Here is a 16,292-nt window from a genome sequence, read left to right on the forward strand (position 1 = left end):
GCATGTTCAAATGGCCATGCTTGTTTACCAAGAATGCATTTAATATTGTTTATGAACACCGGGTTCATGCCATTGCATGAAACAAGAAAGGAGAGCTCTGGCTTGCAAAGTCTGATGTCCTTGTGCCATGACCTAACAAAGCCTGTTTGGCGAGCCTGATCTAGAAGAGACTACCCTGCCAAAAAGTGATGGGATCCTACTAAATTAAAGGAACAGAAATTTATCACGGCAACCAGATGTTGGGCCACAAAACAAAAATGCTTTTTCTGGTTTGTTGTGCAATCCTGGGATTTTAGCCATGTGACTTGTCTGCAGTCTCATGGGAAACGTCTCAACTTCCTTCCTGCAGCACAGACAGGACAACATTTTTGAGAGGCTGGTATTACAATTCAACACAAGTTTTCAGACTGCAAAATGTAAGGCCTAGAATCAGTGTGCTTAAAATCTGCTGCTGATCTGTGTTTTCCCCACCCTTCCTGGGTATATAAAAAAGTGCTTTCCAGTGATAGCCAGGCATTTGACCTCAGCCCATTCAAAAGTAGTTGCTGAATAACATGGTGAAAGGATCTGTTAACTACTTCAATAGAAAAATGTAACTTTTCTTCTCCAAATTTATTTAGAAGAACCATGACTGAAGTGAACAAGCATTGGAATACACTTCCTGTGTAACTGCCATGTCTTTTCATGTATTCCTTTTAGGTGTTAAAATTCTACCTTTTAGCAGCATAAACCAAAATGAATTTAGAAACTCATTGTTCTCTATCTTGATATATTTTCTGGCAGTGATAAAAGCAAGAATCCTATCAGCTCATGACAAAGGGACCCATGCAGAAGTTGTTGTGAAAGTGAAGAAGGTCCTGAAATCGGGCAAAGTGAAAATCGCTCGGAGCAACAGAAGCATTTACCCCGAATCTTGGACCAACAGGGGATGTACATGTCCCATTCTCAATCCTGGTAAGGACAAAATGCTTATCGGGTATTTTCCTTCTCCTGTAAGCAGGGCTGACAATTCATTATAAACATTAGTTATTGCTACTTAACACTTTCCATCAGGTTTTTCTGAAGCAGAGTCCTTTGATCCATGCACACCAGAGAGGGACTCAATACACAGCTGCACTAAAAAACATCTTATCAGAAAAACAAAGTTTTACCGCAAAGCCCAAACATCCCTCACATCATGCTTTACTTCTTTTTGGAAAAACTAGAAATTATTATGAAAATTTCGGGAAGCGGAGGGAATCTAACTTCTATGCTTTTGGAATGGTTTCAAATAATGAAAAGTCAGTCTTTTTTCTTCCACTGTAAATTCTACTGCGTTCAATGGTTCGTTCCATCAAAGTCCTAAAGCTGACAATCTGAAGCATACCGCAAAACAACCATGGGTGAAGAGCATAAATGCAAATGAATTTCAAACCAAATAAAAGAGGAAAATCTTTAATAATTAGAAACATAAACTTTTAAGTAAACAAGCCCCTCTTTTTATGACCAGTTTAAGATCGGTCTCTGAAATAGAGAAATTCTGCATTTAGTTCTATTTTCTTCTGTTTATTGACTAATTTATTTTTGTTTCCCCTAGGTACTGACTATCTTATAGCAGGCCAGGAGGACTCTAGGACCAGCAAACTCCTTGTGAACATGAACAGCCTGGTGAAACCTTGGAAAGCATATTTGGGAAAACAAGTATCAGATATTCTTCGATCTGGGTGCAAATAATTTCTGCCTCAGAAGTGACAGTGCTGAACTTTGCCTGTTAGTGACACTGCAGTGAAAGGTGTAGTTAGTTTATGCGTTTCCATTCAACACGCTCCTAGCAGAAGCAATGAAAGCAGACTCACCACCCTTTCTCCTTTCACGTGCTTAGACAGGAAACATGGGACATGACTACTTTTTTATGATACAAAATTAGTGCATCATACATAGCTTACAAGTCAGTTCTTAATTTGGGCCTGATTCCGCACACCCAGAGAATCATTTTACAAGGCAAAACTAAAAATATGGATTAGCATTTCCATACTTCAGGTCAGAGCCTGGTATTAATATGTATAAGCTGCTTACATAATGCATTCATTACTTGGGTGTAGTTTTCTTTGTAAGTGACCGCTAGTAGGCAGCAATTTCTTTCAGCTTTACAAGTGGCAGAATACTAAACAAGCATGTCAAATAATACTTATTTAAAAGAGCTCAGATCGATTTACCATCAGACTGCAATGATGCCAATGTAATGGGCTGCTTTCTAGAAGGTAATATTATCCCATTGCTGAACAGAAACAAACTAATGTGACTTCTCTTGGGACAAGGTCCTTTATAGCTGTGCATTGCTATCATGAATGTGTAGCGCTGAGATCTGCTGCAGAAACCACCTTGGCTCAAACTTGATTCCAAATCCAGCCCCCGTTCTCTGAGGTCATTTTGCTCTTTGCTGCAGTACTTCAGTCTGGAACACCAAGAAGGTTTCACAGCGATTGCCACTAAAAGCCTTGATGCTAAGAAAGAGTCAAAACACATAAGGAGCGAGCAGCTGCTCTAATGTTGAGATTGTAAAGCTGCAAAAGTTACAAGTGAGAAGCAGAAGGAGGTAAAAGGGTTGGCTGGACTGTGCATTACACGAGGTAGCTATAGTTACTGGGAGAGCAACCAGGCTATTCGAACTGCGCTCAAGACCACTGGCATTTGGTGGTAATTACTGCTTTCACTCTGCTTTATTTCTCTTGGTCACACTGCAGTTTAAGACACTGAAGCCAGGCTTCCTTCCCATTGTGCCCGAGGATTAAGTTTCTCTCCACAGAATTACAGGAGTGGTAAAATCTGCACTCTAGGTAAAAATAATTCTGTCCTGCAAAAAGTATTCTTTCCAAAGCAATTTTACGCTATAGGTAATTAAGAGGTACCTACTTAAATCATTGGCTAACACAGCATTTTGAGGGAACTGTAGCTTAAGATCTGTGTCCCCTATTTAAGGACTGACAGTCAAATGAAACTGGTTGGAGCACATTCCCTCATGAAGTAAAGAAAAATTTATGAGTCTGTCTATTCTTTCAGGGGGTTGCAGAGAAAAAGCATGCACACATGCTGCTTTAGCGTATTTCTATTCCATCTCTAATTTTTTCATGCTCTCAGGAAAGAGGAGATATCTTCATTAACACTGTCTGGCACATGGGGTACCTAGAAAAAAATAACACTAAGGCAGAATGATGGAAGTCCCAGTCTACAACTTAGGCCATCAGTTTGTTCTCTTTATCACTGGAAGTCTGAGAAACCATCTGCTTTCATTCCCTTTATTGCTCTTTTCCTTTTAACCTTATATTGGTTGAACAGCAGAAAAATCCTCAGCTCATTTGGAAATGGATGACAGGCAGATACTTAATAAAAGCTGCACTTTTCTCCCAGCAGTGCATGAACAGTGTTTCTTCCTACACCCTTTTCAGGAAGTTTCCCCCCGTCCCTTGCCATCGCTTTCCCTCTTTCACTTCGTTATTTATTTGTTGTTAACTAAGGCGGTATCCCACAACGTGGCATCTCCAACAAGCCATTTAATTAATGCAATAAAACACTTTTTTAAACCAAGGAATTTGGCTTAATTTGAAATGTCAGCTTACAGAAATTAAGAGCATAGCAACTGCTTTCTTTACTGTCTCCAGAAATCATCTCACAACAAAAAGATTGACTAGTTGTCTTCTAAGTATCAATAAAGATGTGTACATGAATTTACAGTCTGTTCTCAAAGGGCCTCTCAGAATGAAAATCAAGTGTAAATTTAGAACTAAGCTAAGGAACACGCTTTTCAACACAGGCCATTTTACCTGCAGGGGATCTTATTTAATGACAATTATATTCCATTTTGGTTTATAGGCAGTACCATATTAAAGCAAACTTTCATACTCCACTGTTTGTGCCAGATTGGTGATTTTGTGGGGAGGGTAAATATCTGCGTAGTTCCTTTCTGCGGATGAAAGTTATTTTTAACATGGCCATTTACAAGCATTTCTAGCTACTGCTAGTAGAAATACTATTAGCAACAATAATATTGAGACCCTGGTGTGTTCTCTTGGGGCCTACTGTAATACAGCAATTATTGAGTAACCAAATGCAAACACCATTGTGTGCAAACAAGAAAGACATCAATATATCACACATTTCGGGTATCTCAAAAGTGGGTGATACACACAAACACTTGAGTAAAGTGTAAGGCAAGTAGAGTGGGGGAGCCCAAAAACATTCAGCTAATTTCTTCTCCTTCTAATTCCCCATTCTTTTTAAATCTCTGATTTACTTGCTGGTACCTGCATAGCTAAGTCTACTTAATTTCCCCCATTAGTTAGAAACATTGCACACTTTGTTCCAACTGCTAGCTCATGTTTAATGGCTTTGCTGTTCAGAGTAGCAGGTATTCCACAACCATGGAATTTAATTTGAAAGTGAAAAATGAAAGCATATTAAGGTGAGTCAACACGGCAAGTTGACTTTTTATTGGTATCACTACTTCTGCTAACCGGGTATCTCCAAGATCACAGAGAAGAAAAATAAAAGAACCAAGCTACCACGTGCAATCTCTTCATTCTGCAGTGCTACAACCCGGGTAGCCTGTCTGAAAATAAGTATCTAAGTAGAAATAAACAGCATAGATCAAGTTGGAACAGCAATTGACTAAAGAGGAGATGAGAAAGTTTTAATTGATTACCATGAGACTTTGGAAAGGAAAAAAGTTATTTTCTTGTGCACTGGTACCTGGAACGAAGACAAGCATGAGACAGTGCAAGAAGACAACTGTCTTCCTAGTAGAAGCTGTTACATGTTCCTCACAAGAAGCAAACAAGGTCATACATAGTTAAATGAAAAGAACCACCATAGAAGGTATGGTATTCCTGTACCAAAAGAGTTGGTTTGTAGGCCTATGTACACTATCACATACCTTGTGATCCTCTCTGTGACTGTGTCTTAGGTGGCACAATAATACAAAGAATACTAACATGGAAAAAAGGACACACTTGTCCAATGCAGAAGTGGCTGGACAGCTGCTTTTAGCACATCTAAAATGGGGCCAGTCTTTAAATAAAATGGCCACATGAACAACCCCACTGCACCCAGCTCAACAAGGTGCCTCACAAGCAGTAGCAAGCACATACCACACAGTAGTAATGATGTATCACTTGGAAATCCTGCGTAAGGGTGAAATAAAAGCCTTTACCCACAACAAAAGAAGTCTGGAAAGCTGTGGAAAATTTATAATAGAGCAGGTGATAGTCTGAAGCAGAAGCATGTGTAACTTTCCACAGATAGGAACAAACTCAGGATTGCTGGATGTCCAAGTAGCTCTGCAACAGCTGTGCAGCACGTGTGTCCGTGAACACACGATCATTCTGAACCCTCAGAGCATCACAGGAGTTCATTAAACGAACATTTGGAGTGCTGAGCCCTAACTCCAGTGGACTGACAAACTGCTACTAATACTTCTCGAGGTTCTGCTCTTGGCAAGCAGCTAAGAAGGAAAATGGACCTATGCACAGCCTTTGTGCATTGCTCTTTGAGAGGGGCTCACTGCTATAAAGAGTAAGTTTTGTCTGTAGCATTTACCATGTCTCCGAAGTTTTCCATGCTGCTTTATGTAAACATTCTTTGAATTGATATAATTCACATGATGTTCTCCCTCAAGTTCCCCGGACCCGGAAAAGTTAGCGTGTTGTTATGTGCTGTAGCACCTTTTTTTTTTTTTTACTTAAAATGTCAATTAAAAATACTCAGACACCTATATTGATATTTTTTGATTGATATATTGATCTATTTAAAAAAAAGGTAAACCATGCAATCCTCAAACCACATGCACATGAATTCTTTTTAAGGTAAAAAACGACAAACATTCCAAACATCAGGTTCTCGCTTTGACAGTGTTAGGCAAGTGGAGAAAAGCATTTAGCTAATAAGGCAACCATGACACATTATTTTGCTCCTGAGCAACTTACCAAAAATGTGCCATTGGTATGAGAAGATGTACAGATTGGAAACAAACCAAGTAGTTAATTTATGTAAATGGCATGTTAATTCAATAACTCATCAAACCCAATTGTGCAAAATCTTGCATGTAGCTGCTTGCAGATGCTTAATTCCCATGAGAAATATATGCAGGAAGTTTTACTCGTTTGAGATCTAATGACATGTAAAAAAAATACTTCACAGGTCCTAAAACTGCTCCTTTACATGGAGTTGGTTTGTGGGATGCAAAGTATGAAGATAGAAACGGATGACAGGTGGGTGAAGATGCTTTAGCTACAAATGTTAAGGACTCAGGACTCACACACACAAAAAAACCCTAAAAGATTAACATCTGTTTAAGGCCTTGAGAACTTCATACTCTAGCTATGAATTCACCACCAAATTACCTAGTTAGACATTTTAAATAACCACACACTGACCCGCAAACTGTATTAGGTACTATCTTGCATTAGCGGAAAAGAATTATAACCTGCACTGCTGCACTTCTCCACTCTTCCTCTGTGGGGTGGCTCATCTCTCAGGTTCTCAGTGTCACTAATAAAACATCAGCTCCAGAGGGATTAACAGCAGGTGAAAGCCAATTGCAGGCAGGCTGGTGCTGTTCAACAAAATGAAGTCACATCCAATGAACAGAGCTGATTAAGAATAAATGACAAACTGCTGGTAGCTTCTCTACGCTGCCCCACACTAACGCTGCTAGAATTTTAATGAGAAGTAAAACAAGAGTCTAAGAAGCATATAATATCCTTTTTTTCTTCACTAGGAATAAGAAAGTAGGTTCTACCTATTTAAGTGAAAACCTTCCTCAAAGAGATTCATTGACATGTGATCAGATAAGTGCCTTAGATGAACAGGAGACATCGCTGTAAGGTTTAACAAGGACATTCTCAATAAGAACTGCATAGGATATAGATCTTGTTTCCAACACAGCCCTGCCAGATTTCCAGATCTAATGATCCTTAGAATGAACTGCAAGATAAACATCTCCCTCTAGACACTGTTGTGTATATCATTCTGGCTGCAGGGAAAAAGGGAGGAAAAAAAAAGGTCATTTTCACACCTGAAGCAAGGTCATCTCTCTAGGAAAGTTACCGAACACAAGTTAAAGTTCGGTCTTTGAAATGCAGGCAGGCTGTACTGCAGAGGAAAGAAAAAAAAAAAGAGTAACTTTTGAACACATTCTGAAAATGCTATTTATCTAATTTTAACCACTTTTCAGTAGTTAACTATGTTTTAGAATATATTTTATGTCAAAACAATCACCAATAAGAGACAAGTTTTATATGCACTCTTTATCCACATGAGGAGATGAGACACATCCTCCACGGATTCAAGTCTAAGTTGATTGCAGGAACAACCCCATCCTACCAAACAAGTTATCCCAAGTTATATATTAATTTGTGGCCTGCATCATGCAGAGGTTCCAGCCAGTTGATAACAGTTCTACCTGCCTTCAAAACTATGGCTTGTTTCACCACTGCATGAACTCCAGAATTACAAGGGCATGGAACAACTGAATAAGAATGATTAAAACTGGAAAACTGAAGTATAACATAGTAATATTGTACAAGGCAGTATTTTAAGATCAGTGATAAAAGTCTGGAGGATGAATACAATTAAAACCACCTCTTTTTATTCTAAAAACTAAATTAATAAAATCCAATGGGGATTACACCTGCACATAATTGTTCAGGGTAAGTAATTTGTATTAAAAACATTCTATTACATCTACAAGAGGCTCATGTCTTGTTAGCAGTCCGTTTGCACTAGACTCTAACAAACATTTAATCACACTCAGTACATCAGCTTTTATAGGACAGAGATCAACTAAAAGGCATGGAATTAAATGAAGAGCATTTATTCCATAATGAAAGCTTTCTTCCTTCCCATGAATGTAGAGTAGGTGAGGAGTGAGAGACACTTGGGGTTTTTTTCTGTAGTCCAAGTTACATCACTTCCACTTTTAAGGGATTATCCAGAACTACAATGCAGTGAAGTGATGACAGTTATGCTCGTTTCTAATTTGACAAAGATAGGAAGAAAAAAAGATAATTTCCACAAAGACCTCTTTAGGAATAGAGCTATGACTTCCTTTCTCAAAACACTTTAAACACATTACATAGTGTTTTTCCACATTTTCTGATGTAAGGCCCTTTCACATATTCCGTATTTGTAGTGGATCTAGCACAGGTTATCAAGCCACAGCTGTCAGAAAGAAGCAACTCCGTCCTAAATACACCTTAAAATATGTTAGATTATATGCTGCAAGTTCCCTCTGTCAGGTTCAGGTCTTGAGCTACTGTTGGACCGGGATTCTTGCATTTTATGTTTTGTACACAAGTGCTATAAATACTGTTACAGAGGATAAATCCAAAACCTGTAGGGCATTGAGGCAACGTGGGAAAGAACAGAACAGTGGAAAAACACAGGAGGCAAACCATCCTTAGAACAGAACACCCCTTCACAAACAGCTCTTGCTTCTTCACAAATAATGCACTGGATTTCCATTTGAACAACCAAAAGCTTGGGTGCTTGTGATTTTTTTTTAATTTGGTGCCCAGGGTTTATCTGATTGCCTAAGATTTCATTTTCATGGTCCAATTGCCTAAGTGCCAAGGTTTATCACTGCTGCTTTTGTGCCCATTTACTCAAGTTAACTTGGCATTCGTCTTACTACACCTGAAAGAGTCACACTGAGAAGCTCTGTCACACTTTGTTTCTCTTAAAAGCAAAGAGATGCTGAGAGTATCTGCTGTCCACGGCCTCAGAACTGAGTAGTTGTCAGCCTCTTAATTGCTTACATTTTTTTTGAGGTTCCAAATATAAAAAAATATATCACCAGCTCAAAGACACTGTAAAATTTCACAGAAATTTTCCTCTAACATTCAGAAGCATCATCACTAACACTGAAATAACTTATGCAAACAAGATACCAAAACATTATATGGAAGCAATGCTGCTGAGGACTCCAGGCTGCTACCCACAGAGACAGGCAAGTGTTCAAACTTCGCCAGACCTATTGGGCTGTATTATTGCCACTACAACTTTTAACGCTTTGCTTAAGTTTAATGAACACATAAGGAGAGAAAAAAGCCCAAATAATCCTGCAATGAACAGTTACTGAAGCCACAGGTACAATTTGTTTTGTAATACATTTCTCACAGCCTACATTTTGTTAGGAAAGAAAAACAATGTAGCATTCCCTTATGTGTGGGTATTAAACTGTAATGAATTACTACTAAATTATTTGCACCTCTAAAGTAATTTTCAAATATTTTAATAGCTGTTCAGGTCCTCTCTAGTGCTGATTCATGATCGATACTCTACTACTGCTACAGAAAATACTTTGCATTTTTTATACTTCTCTGCCTTGGGCTGGGGATAAAAGAACTGGACAAGAATAAAAATCTAACAAACCGGAACAACCGCTCTTCACAACCCATGAACTGATTCAAGGGCTGCTTAGAACACAGAAGAGTATCTCAAATCCAAGCAGCGTTAACAAAAAAATACACGACAGGAACAGGAGCTTTCAATGAATGTAAAAAGTATTTGCTTTTTAATATGTACTTAAGTCACAGTATCTGTTTTGAGACCATTATACCAGGTAACATTTTCATTGTGTTCTCAAAGTATTTTGCAAGAGCCTGTCTATACACTGACGGAGCAGGTACTAACTAAAGGAACCCAAAGACTGTTTTCAGAGCAAAAAAAATAAAGCCAATGATCAACATTCATTCCATTCATCTTTATCAAAGGTTGTACAACATACCGTTTTTAAAATGCAAAAGCTATGACAAGAAGTAAATGAAATCCAAGGAGATAAACATTTCAACATTCTTCTGGCACTCCTTACCTTATCCCAACAGTAAAATAAAATCATAAACTAAAAAAAAAAAAAAAAAAAAATTGAAATTATTTTACGAATTCTAGATTTAGGTCATTTTCAATGTCCTGTATCACTCTGCCAAAAAATCTTTAAGGAAATCATTTAATGCAATTTCTATTAATAGAACAGAATGCATTTTAAAAAGCAGCCATTGATCAGAACCTACTGAAATGAAGACAGACCTGGTATGCTAGTGGAATTTTAGTTGAAAGCTATTTAAAGACATTATTCAAGTCAAAACTGAGAACTTGAGGGTAAAAAACAGTTGTTAAAGTATTAACTGTGTCTGATAGCAGGTTACACAATACACACACATACTCTGCAGTATTTATTTGCAAGGCTGTAGCACTGAGATTTCTCCCTCAGCAATAATTTACTATAATACAGTGTATAGAACAATGGTGAAACATTTCTTGACGAGTCAGAAGACAGACATACTGCAAAAGTCCAGGTCTCTGAAAATGAGAAATGGAGACAACAGCCTCCTTGCATCTTCATTAGCTAGAGCCCTTCTCTTCGGCAGCAGAAGCCTCCATAGGAGTAGCTTCCAAATCTTTGCTTGACTTCTCTTTTTCATCATTTTCATCCTCTTGAGGGTAAAGATCTGGGTATTTTTGCATGCATTCCTGCATGGCACGGAATTGGTCCACACAGTCTGATCCCTTGATTTCTTCTGTGCTATAGTGGAAACAAGAAAAGGCTGACTTGAACTGTTCCCCACAGGGACCACTAGCCATTCCACCCAGACAAGGGCAATTCCAATTGATATCTCCATTGGGCAAGATCAATCCTGAAGAAACGAGAGAAAAGAAAAGTTAAGCGCTCCTTCCAAAAATTGATTTCATTCAGCAAAAGCTTCTGGGTTGCCGGTGTAAGCTGAAGTACTAACAATGTCATATTGGTTGTGTAGCTTCAAGGGTGCTGAACACCTTTTCTCTTCCTGGCCAGCCTGTTTCTGCCGCTGATCTGAATGATCCTTCACTGGGCAGAAGTGCGTTTAGTTCTATATCTGTGCCTGAATTAAGTCTTCCTCTCTGGACTACAGACCACTGAGAATATCTAAAGAAACTGCAAAAGCAGATCAAAGTCAGTCCACTCGCCAGACTCTATCAGGGAAGAAGCGAGCCTTAAAATTGTGTCATACAAGTCATAAGAATTTAATTCCGGTATTAAAACTAGAATTCTTCTAAATCAAGTTGGATGGATGTATTTTTCTTCTCATTTTAAATGAACACTGGAATACTAACTACAACTTTCCCTCTTAAAATCTGAACTGGAAAACCAGAATTACAAAAACAAAAACCAGTTTATTTGTAAGGTACAGATTAAGTCACACACCACAGAACACAAGGAATACCAGGAGCATGCCAGCCTGTCCGGTTCCCAGAAACCAAACTGCGCTTCAGATCACTACTGGAAGTTAATTAGGTCTCATTTTAGACTCTAAATGGGAATAGCTGTAAATTTCTGCTCTGGAACAGTTAAAGACACCACAGAAACACTTTAAGTGATGGAAGAGCAAGGTGAAGATTCAAATGGGCATATGTTCTTTTAGACATCAACTGATTTGTACAATGAAGTTCAAACAGCAAGCCAGAGAACTCATTTCCTCTCTAAGTTTTGGAAAACCTTTTAAACAGTCAGGTATAGAAATGTAATATAATGGAAGCCTTAAGGTGGGTTTCTAGAACCTCTATTACATTGCTCTAAAGCAATACATCTCCATCCTCTTCTCTACTTTGCACAAGTATATATGTAATTATGGTCATATATGAAGAACAGGAAAAATACTGTGCTGTGATCCAAGCTGGTTTTTTCTCCACTTTGACAGTCTGCTCTCCTCCTCTGCAGGAGATTTCTCCAACTTTGTGTCCAGGTTGAGTTTCTGCAGAAGCCAACAGCATGTGCATAAACCTGAAGTTCTTTCTCTTTAGGAGCAGGTATGAAAATACCATTGTCAGAGAATAAAGTTGCATTAATTCTGACCCAAACATGAAATTGAATTTAGAGCCTGATGTAACATGATGTCACCTAAAATACTCCCACAGAATTCACTAAGCCTACTTAACTGTCTTTGTCATCTGGGAGCATGAAGTTCCAGACACCAGGTTCACTCCCACTATCATCTTCCTGGACACTAGGCCACAATATCATGAATCTTATGTGCTGGTACAGCAAAAGCAGCTCAATCATATTTATTGACATATTAAAAGGAATGAAAGTTTTACTCTGATTTGCAATTCATCAGCAATGTGCTCTCAATGCAGTTCAGCAGAAAATCACACAAGCCAGTCAAATCTCAGTGTTGATCAGTCTCCTTTTCATTACAGAAAGTAACAGCCTCCTTAGTATGATTTAGCTAACTACAGCAATACTGTCATTTTCCATAGGTCATGCTTTAATCAGCACGACAGTTTTGCAAAATATCTGTAATTGCTGTACTGAGAAGATATACCTAATACTGTACATCATGGTATCTCTAGTCACCCAGAAGAAGAACTTCTGAGACATGGAAATGGATGGTAGATGCCAGAGTCATTATTGTCAAGGATAACAAAGCAGAAAGATGTTGTTCATATAGTGTAGAAAAAATACGGCTTGATTTGTAAACTATATTTCGAAGTCCTTTATTCCTCCTCATTGACCATTTAAAATGACTGGTTGGTGTTATTTTTCTAATAATTCAAAAAGAAAAAATAAATTAATTTTGAAATGTTCCTGAAGACACCACAGCAATAAAATTACTTGTAAAATAATTCTCTTAAAAATAAATTGTTCCCTTTAGAACCAGATCTGCCTTGTAAGCATGCATATTTTAACAACAAGAGTTATCCCATAAAAACAAGTCAATCTTGTACATCACATGAGCATTGATTTGCACCTATTTGATCACTGAAATAGCATCAGTTTTACAGCAGGAACGCTATTTCAAAACTGCTGCCAGTGAATTCTTAATTTGTTTCCATCAGCCACAGCTGCTAAAAGGTACATACAGTGAACTCAGAGATACGCTGCAATATGAAATGCTAACTTGAACCTACCCTGCAGAACAATATGGTTCAAATTAAACTACATACCATATCAGCTAAGAAAGTGACTCTGTGTGCTCCAGGTGTGAACTGTGCTTAAATACTGCCCTCTACAGGTCACAGAGCCACCTGCATAACTTTCACTTTCAAAATTTCAAAAAGGGTGAAGCATTTACTTTTATCTCAGCTGAGCTGAAAGCAGTGAGACCACTTCACACAAAAAGGCTAAAAGACATATAAGCATAAAGGCAGTCAGAAAAAAAAATAACCCAAGTTCACAGATGTTCATGACAATTTCTCAACAAAGGGCAAAATTTATTTAATCATCACAATAGGAAGATTATTTCATTTACCCACTAGGAACAACCTAAAATATGCTCTGTGCAATCAGAACGTTACAAGTCTGGATCTCAGAAATATTCTGCTCTCTTAAAAGTTAGATACACTTCATACAAGAACTGTAATCTTCACTGAAAATTTAACTTACATATGTTCAAGGCACGATGGTTACAATTGAAAAATGAGTGATCTGAACTTACCTGTCACATGTCATTGAAAGATATTACTACCAGTTATTGATTATGTTGCTACTCGTATAGTACAGGATTGGTCAGATATAATTGTTATTAAAATGCATACTCAGAGATCACCCAATTAGGCAATTTCTGCTGCATGCAGGCAGGTGAGCAACTCGCATCAATGACAGTGGTATGTAACTCACTTCAGCTTCTGTGAAAATTGCAATTCGTCATTTAAAACAGTGAAAAAACAACCATAAATTTCACTGGTTAAGCTCTAACTTTTATTAATAAAAGAAAGGAAGGAAAAGGTTTTTCTGGATATCTCTGGCTACTAACCAAAACTATAAGCCATCAACTGATGTATTTGAACAGACAACTTTGAAAGATCACTGAAAGTGTAGAAAACAAACAAACAAACAAAAAAATCTCTCTAAGGAAAGCATGTCCTTCTTGATGTCTTAATTTGGAAGTTAAAACTGCCAAGAGTTTGAATGTTTATATACTGAAAAAACAGCTACCCTCAGTCTTAAAAAATGAATGAATAATTTGTTCCTACTTCATACAAGGTTTTTTGTTAGAATTGTTAGTATATGATATATGTAATGGAACACTCCTACAGTTCTACTTACTACTGACCTTGTTCTTCGTAAGGGTCATCAGGGTCATCTGCAACCAGCTCAGCACTGCTGGGTGTCTCATGGTCCTCCTTGGTTGCAAATATAATTCTGTCTTTTCCTACCACATAAGAGACAACAAGCAAAATTTCAGAGAAAGCCAAGACACGAGTCATTTATAAACCTGCTGAACATCACTAGGCAATGAGATAGTATGACGCATTAATGTTAACAGTGAATGAGTTCTGTTGTACTTGTCAATCACCTTCAATCAGAACAGTTGTTGGCTTAGAGGAAGACGTACACAACTGAAATTCTATTCTTCTAAAGTTCCTATTTTCACAGCAATATACTGTACGAGCTGCAGATCACAGTGCAGTTCATTGAAATGTGAAGTTAAAAAACTGTTTCTAAACAAGCTCAAAGTACTCCAGGACTAACCCAAGAAAAGCTACACTAAGTTACAGGAAAGTGTTCAATAGGATACTTTTTAATAATAGTACTCTCCATTAAAGACTAGTGTAATATTTTCCACTAATTATCCGAATTAAATACTGAACGGGACCTTAACAGTGTAGAACCAACTGTGTTAAAAGCTACTGTGAACAGTATTAAAGAGAGAAAAACAACTCAGCGTATCTTGATTTAGCAAAGAAGTTCTGTGGCTGGGTTGGGGGAAGCTTGTCTGGAAACCTGAGCAGTTTTCTAACAACTTTGTATAACTATGTAGAACACTGAGGCAGACACAGCAGAAAAGAACAGCTGGCTGAAACTCTTTTGAAAATACAACTGAGTATTAATTGAGTGGAAAAAAAAAAAAGGTGAGTTGCTTAAGAACTTGTTTTCATTCTCCAAATTCAAAAAGGCCACTACAGTGACTCGGCATATTAATTAGTATCTTCCTGTCCCTCAATGCGACCTCAACTAGCACATGTTCAGCAATTCCCTCTACTTTGCTCAGTAACCAATATGCATTTAAACGTCTGAGAAAACAGATAAAATGAAACCGTTTTTAAAAGGTAAGCAGTTTCCTGTCAACTCTGCATAGCACTCCAACAAACTTCACAATGTAGACTGCCCAATCATTTTATAGAATATATGTATAGAAATATTTAAACTCTAACCTGTGCCACTGTAATTTTGCAGGGTACCATAAGACAGGTTACAGATCTTGCAAAGATCCAAGATGTCGTTAAAATAAATAAACTAAAAACATAAAGGCCCATAGGTCATAACCAACTCACCACAGTTTGCAACCAACAGTGTGCCAAAGTTTTTAATTTCCAAGTGGCATTTAGAGCTATAGTATGGCTTTTTTTCCCCAGTTTTAAACTTTACTCTTCCTCACTGTACATTAATTAACGGGGGAGGGGGGGGAGGAATATATCTCCCAGGATATGAAGTGGTCAAGCCTCATAAATACAACCCTTATAATACTTCGCATAGATACAGAAATATAACATCCCTACTCTACTCACCTTGTCCACCTACCGTGCTTGCCTTAAAAAGTTTTAAAAAAACCCAACACAATACAAAAACCAAACCACAAACCACACCTCTGGCCACTTAAGCTAACTCGGTAAAAATTCAACCCCTGCGGGAGGATTTCGCCCCAACAGCTCAGCCGCGCCACCGCGGAGCCGGGCGGGCTGAACTCCGCGCCCCGCGGTGCACACATTTCGCGGCCATTTCGCGGGGATGTTTCAACACCCTGCAGAGCGGCATCTCCTCACCCACCCGGCCTGTGGGCATTCGTGGGCCTCTGAACGCCCTTCCATGCCTCACGGCCCCAACCGCCTTCCCGCCTCCCGTGAGGAGAAAGGTCGGAGGCAGGAGTCGAAGCAGTTCCTCCCGCCGCCACACGCAGCCCGCGGCCTCTTCTCCCCTCAGGCTGCGCCTTCCCCTCAGGGGCTGAGGTGAGCAGACAGGCGCCCCACATCGCCCCCCCTCCCACAACCACCTCATGGAGAGCACGGCCGGCCTGTCCCCGCGGCGTGACATTGGGGGGACACCCGTGCGCACCTTCTTGCCTGCAGTAGGACATGGCGGAGCCGTGCGGTGCCTGGCGGCGCGCGCGCACACTGACTCGCTCCGCTCCGCTCCTCCTCTACCGCCGCCGCAGCACCGGGCAGCGGCGCGCTGCTCCACGCGGTGACCTCCCGCCTCCGGAAGCGCCTTCCCTGCCCACCGGCGGCCGCTGACGCACCTCCTGCTGATGGCGGCCCGAGGGAGGGAACAACCCGCTCCGTGA

General features: G+C 39.2%; 2 protein-coding genes across 2 annotated transcripts in view; one reads left to right on the forward strand and one right to left on the reverse strand.

Annotated features, from left to right (window-relative positions):
* The window catches only part of LOC136106001 (netrin-4-like), a 45,124-nt gene extending 41,241 nt beyond the window's left edge, over positions 1–3,883 (forward strand). The window contains exons 9-10 of the mRNA XM_065845991.2: positions 784–954; positions 1,577–3,883. Of these exons, the coding sequence (XP_065702063.1) occupies positions 784–954; positions 1,577–1,713 (308 nt within the window). The 3' untranslated portion in view covers positions 1,714–3,883. The remainder of the gene's footprint in view (positions 1–783; positions 955–1,576) is intronic.
* A 5,635-nt stretch (positions 3,884–9,518) lies between these two features.
* CHCHD4 (coiled-coil-helix-coiled-coil-helix domain containing 4) lies at positions 9,519–16,272 on the reverse strand. Its single transcript, XM_065846018.2, has 3 exons — positions 16,064–16,272; positions 14,064–14,162; positions 9,519–10,667 (listed from the first exon to the last, which is right to left on the reverse strand). Exons 1-3 carry the CDS (start codon positions 16,083–16,085, stop codon positions 10,375–10,377), a joined length of 414 nt encoding a protein of 137 aa, XP_065702090.1. The 5' UTR covers positions 16,086–16,272; the 3' UTR covers positions 9,519–10,374.
* Positions 16,273–16,292: the final 20 nt, after the last annotated feature.

Source organism: Patagioenas fasciata, chromosome 10 (assembly GCF_037038585.1).
Source record: "Patagioenas fasciata isolate bPatFas1 chromosome 10, bPatFas1.hap1, whole genome shotgun sequence".
NCBI classification, from domain to species: domain Eukaryota; kingdom Metazoa; phylum Chordata; class Aves; order Columbiformes; family Columbidae; genus Patagioenas; species Patagioenas fasciata.

Coding starts and splice junctions, on each gene's coding strand:
- CHCHD4 (XM_065846018.2), bottom strand. CDS start 16,085: ATGTCCTACTGCAGGCAAGAAG. Junction 14,163..16,063: donor GTCCTACTGCAGGCAAGAAG/GTGCGCACGGGT, acceptor CTTATGTGGTAG/GAAAAGACAGAATTATATTT. Junction 10,668..14,063: donor TGACCCTTACGAAGAACAAG/GTCAGTAGTAAG, acceptor TCGTTTCTTCAG/GATTGATCTTGCCCAATGGA.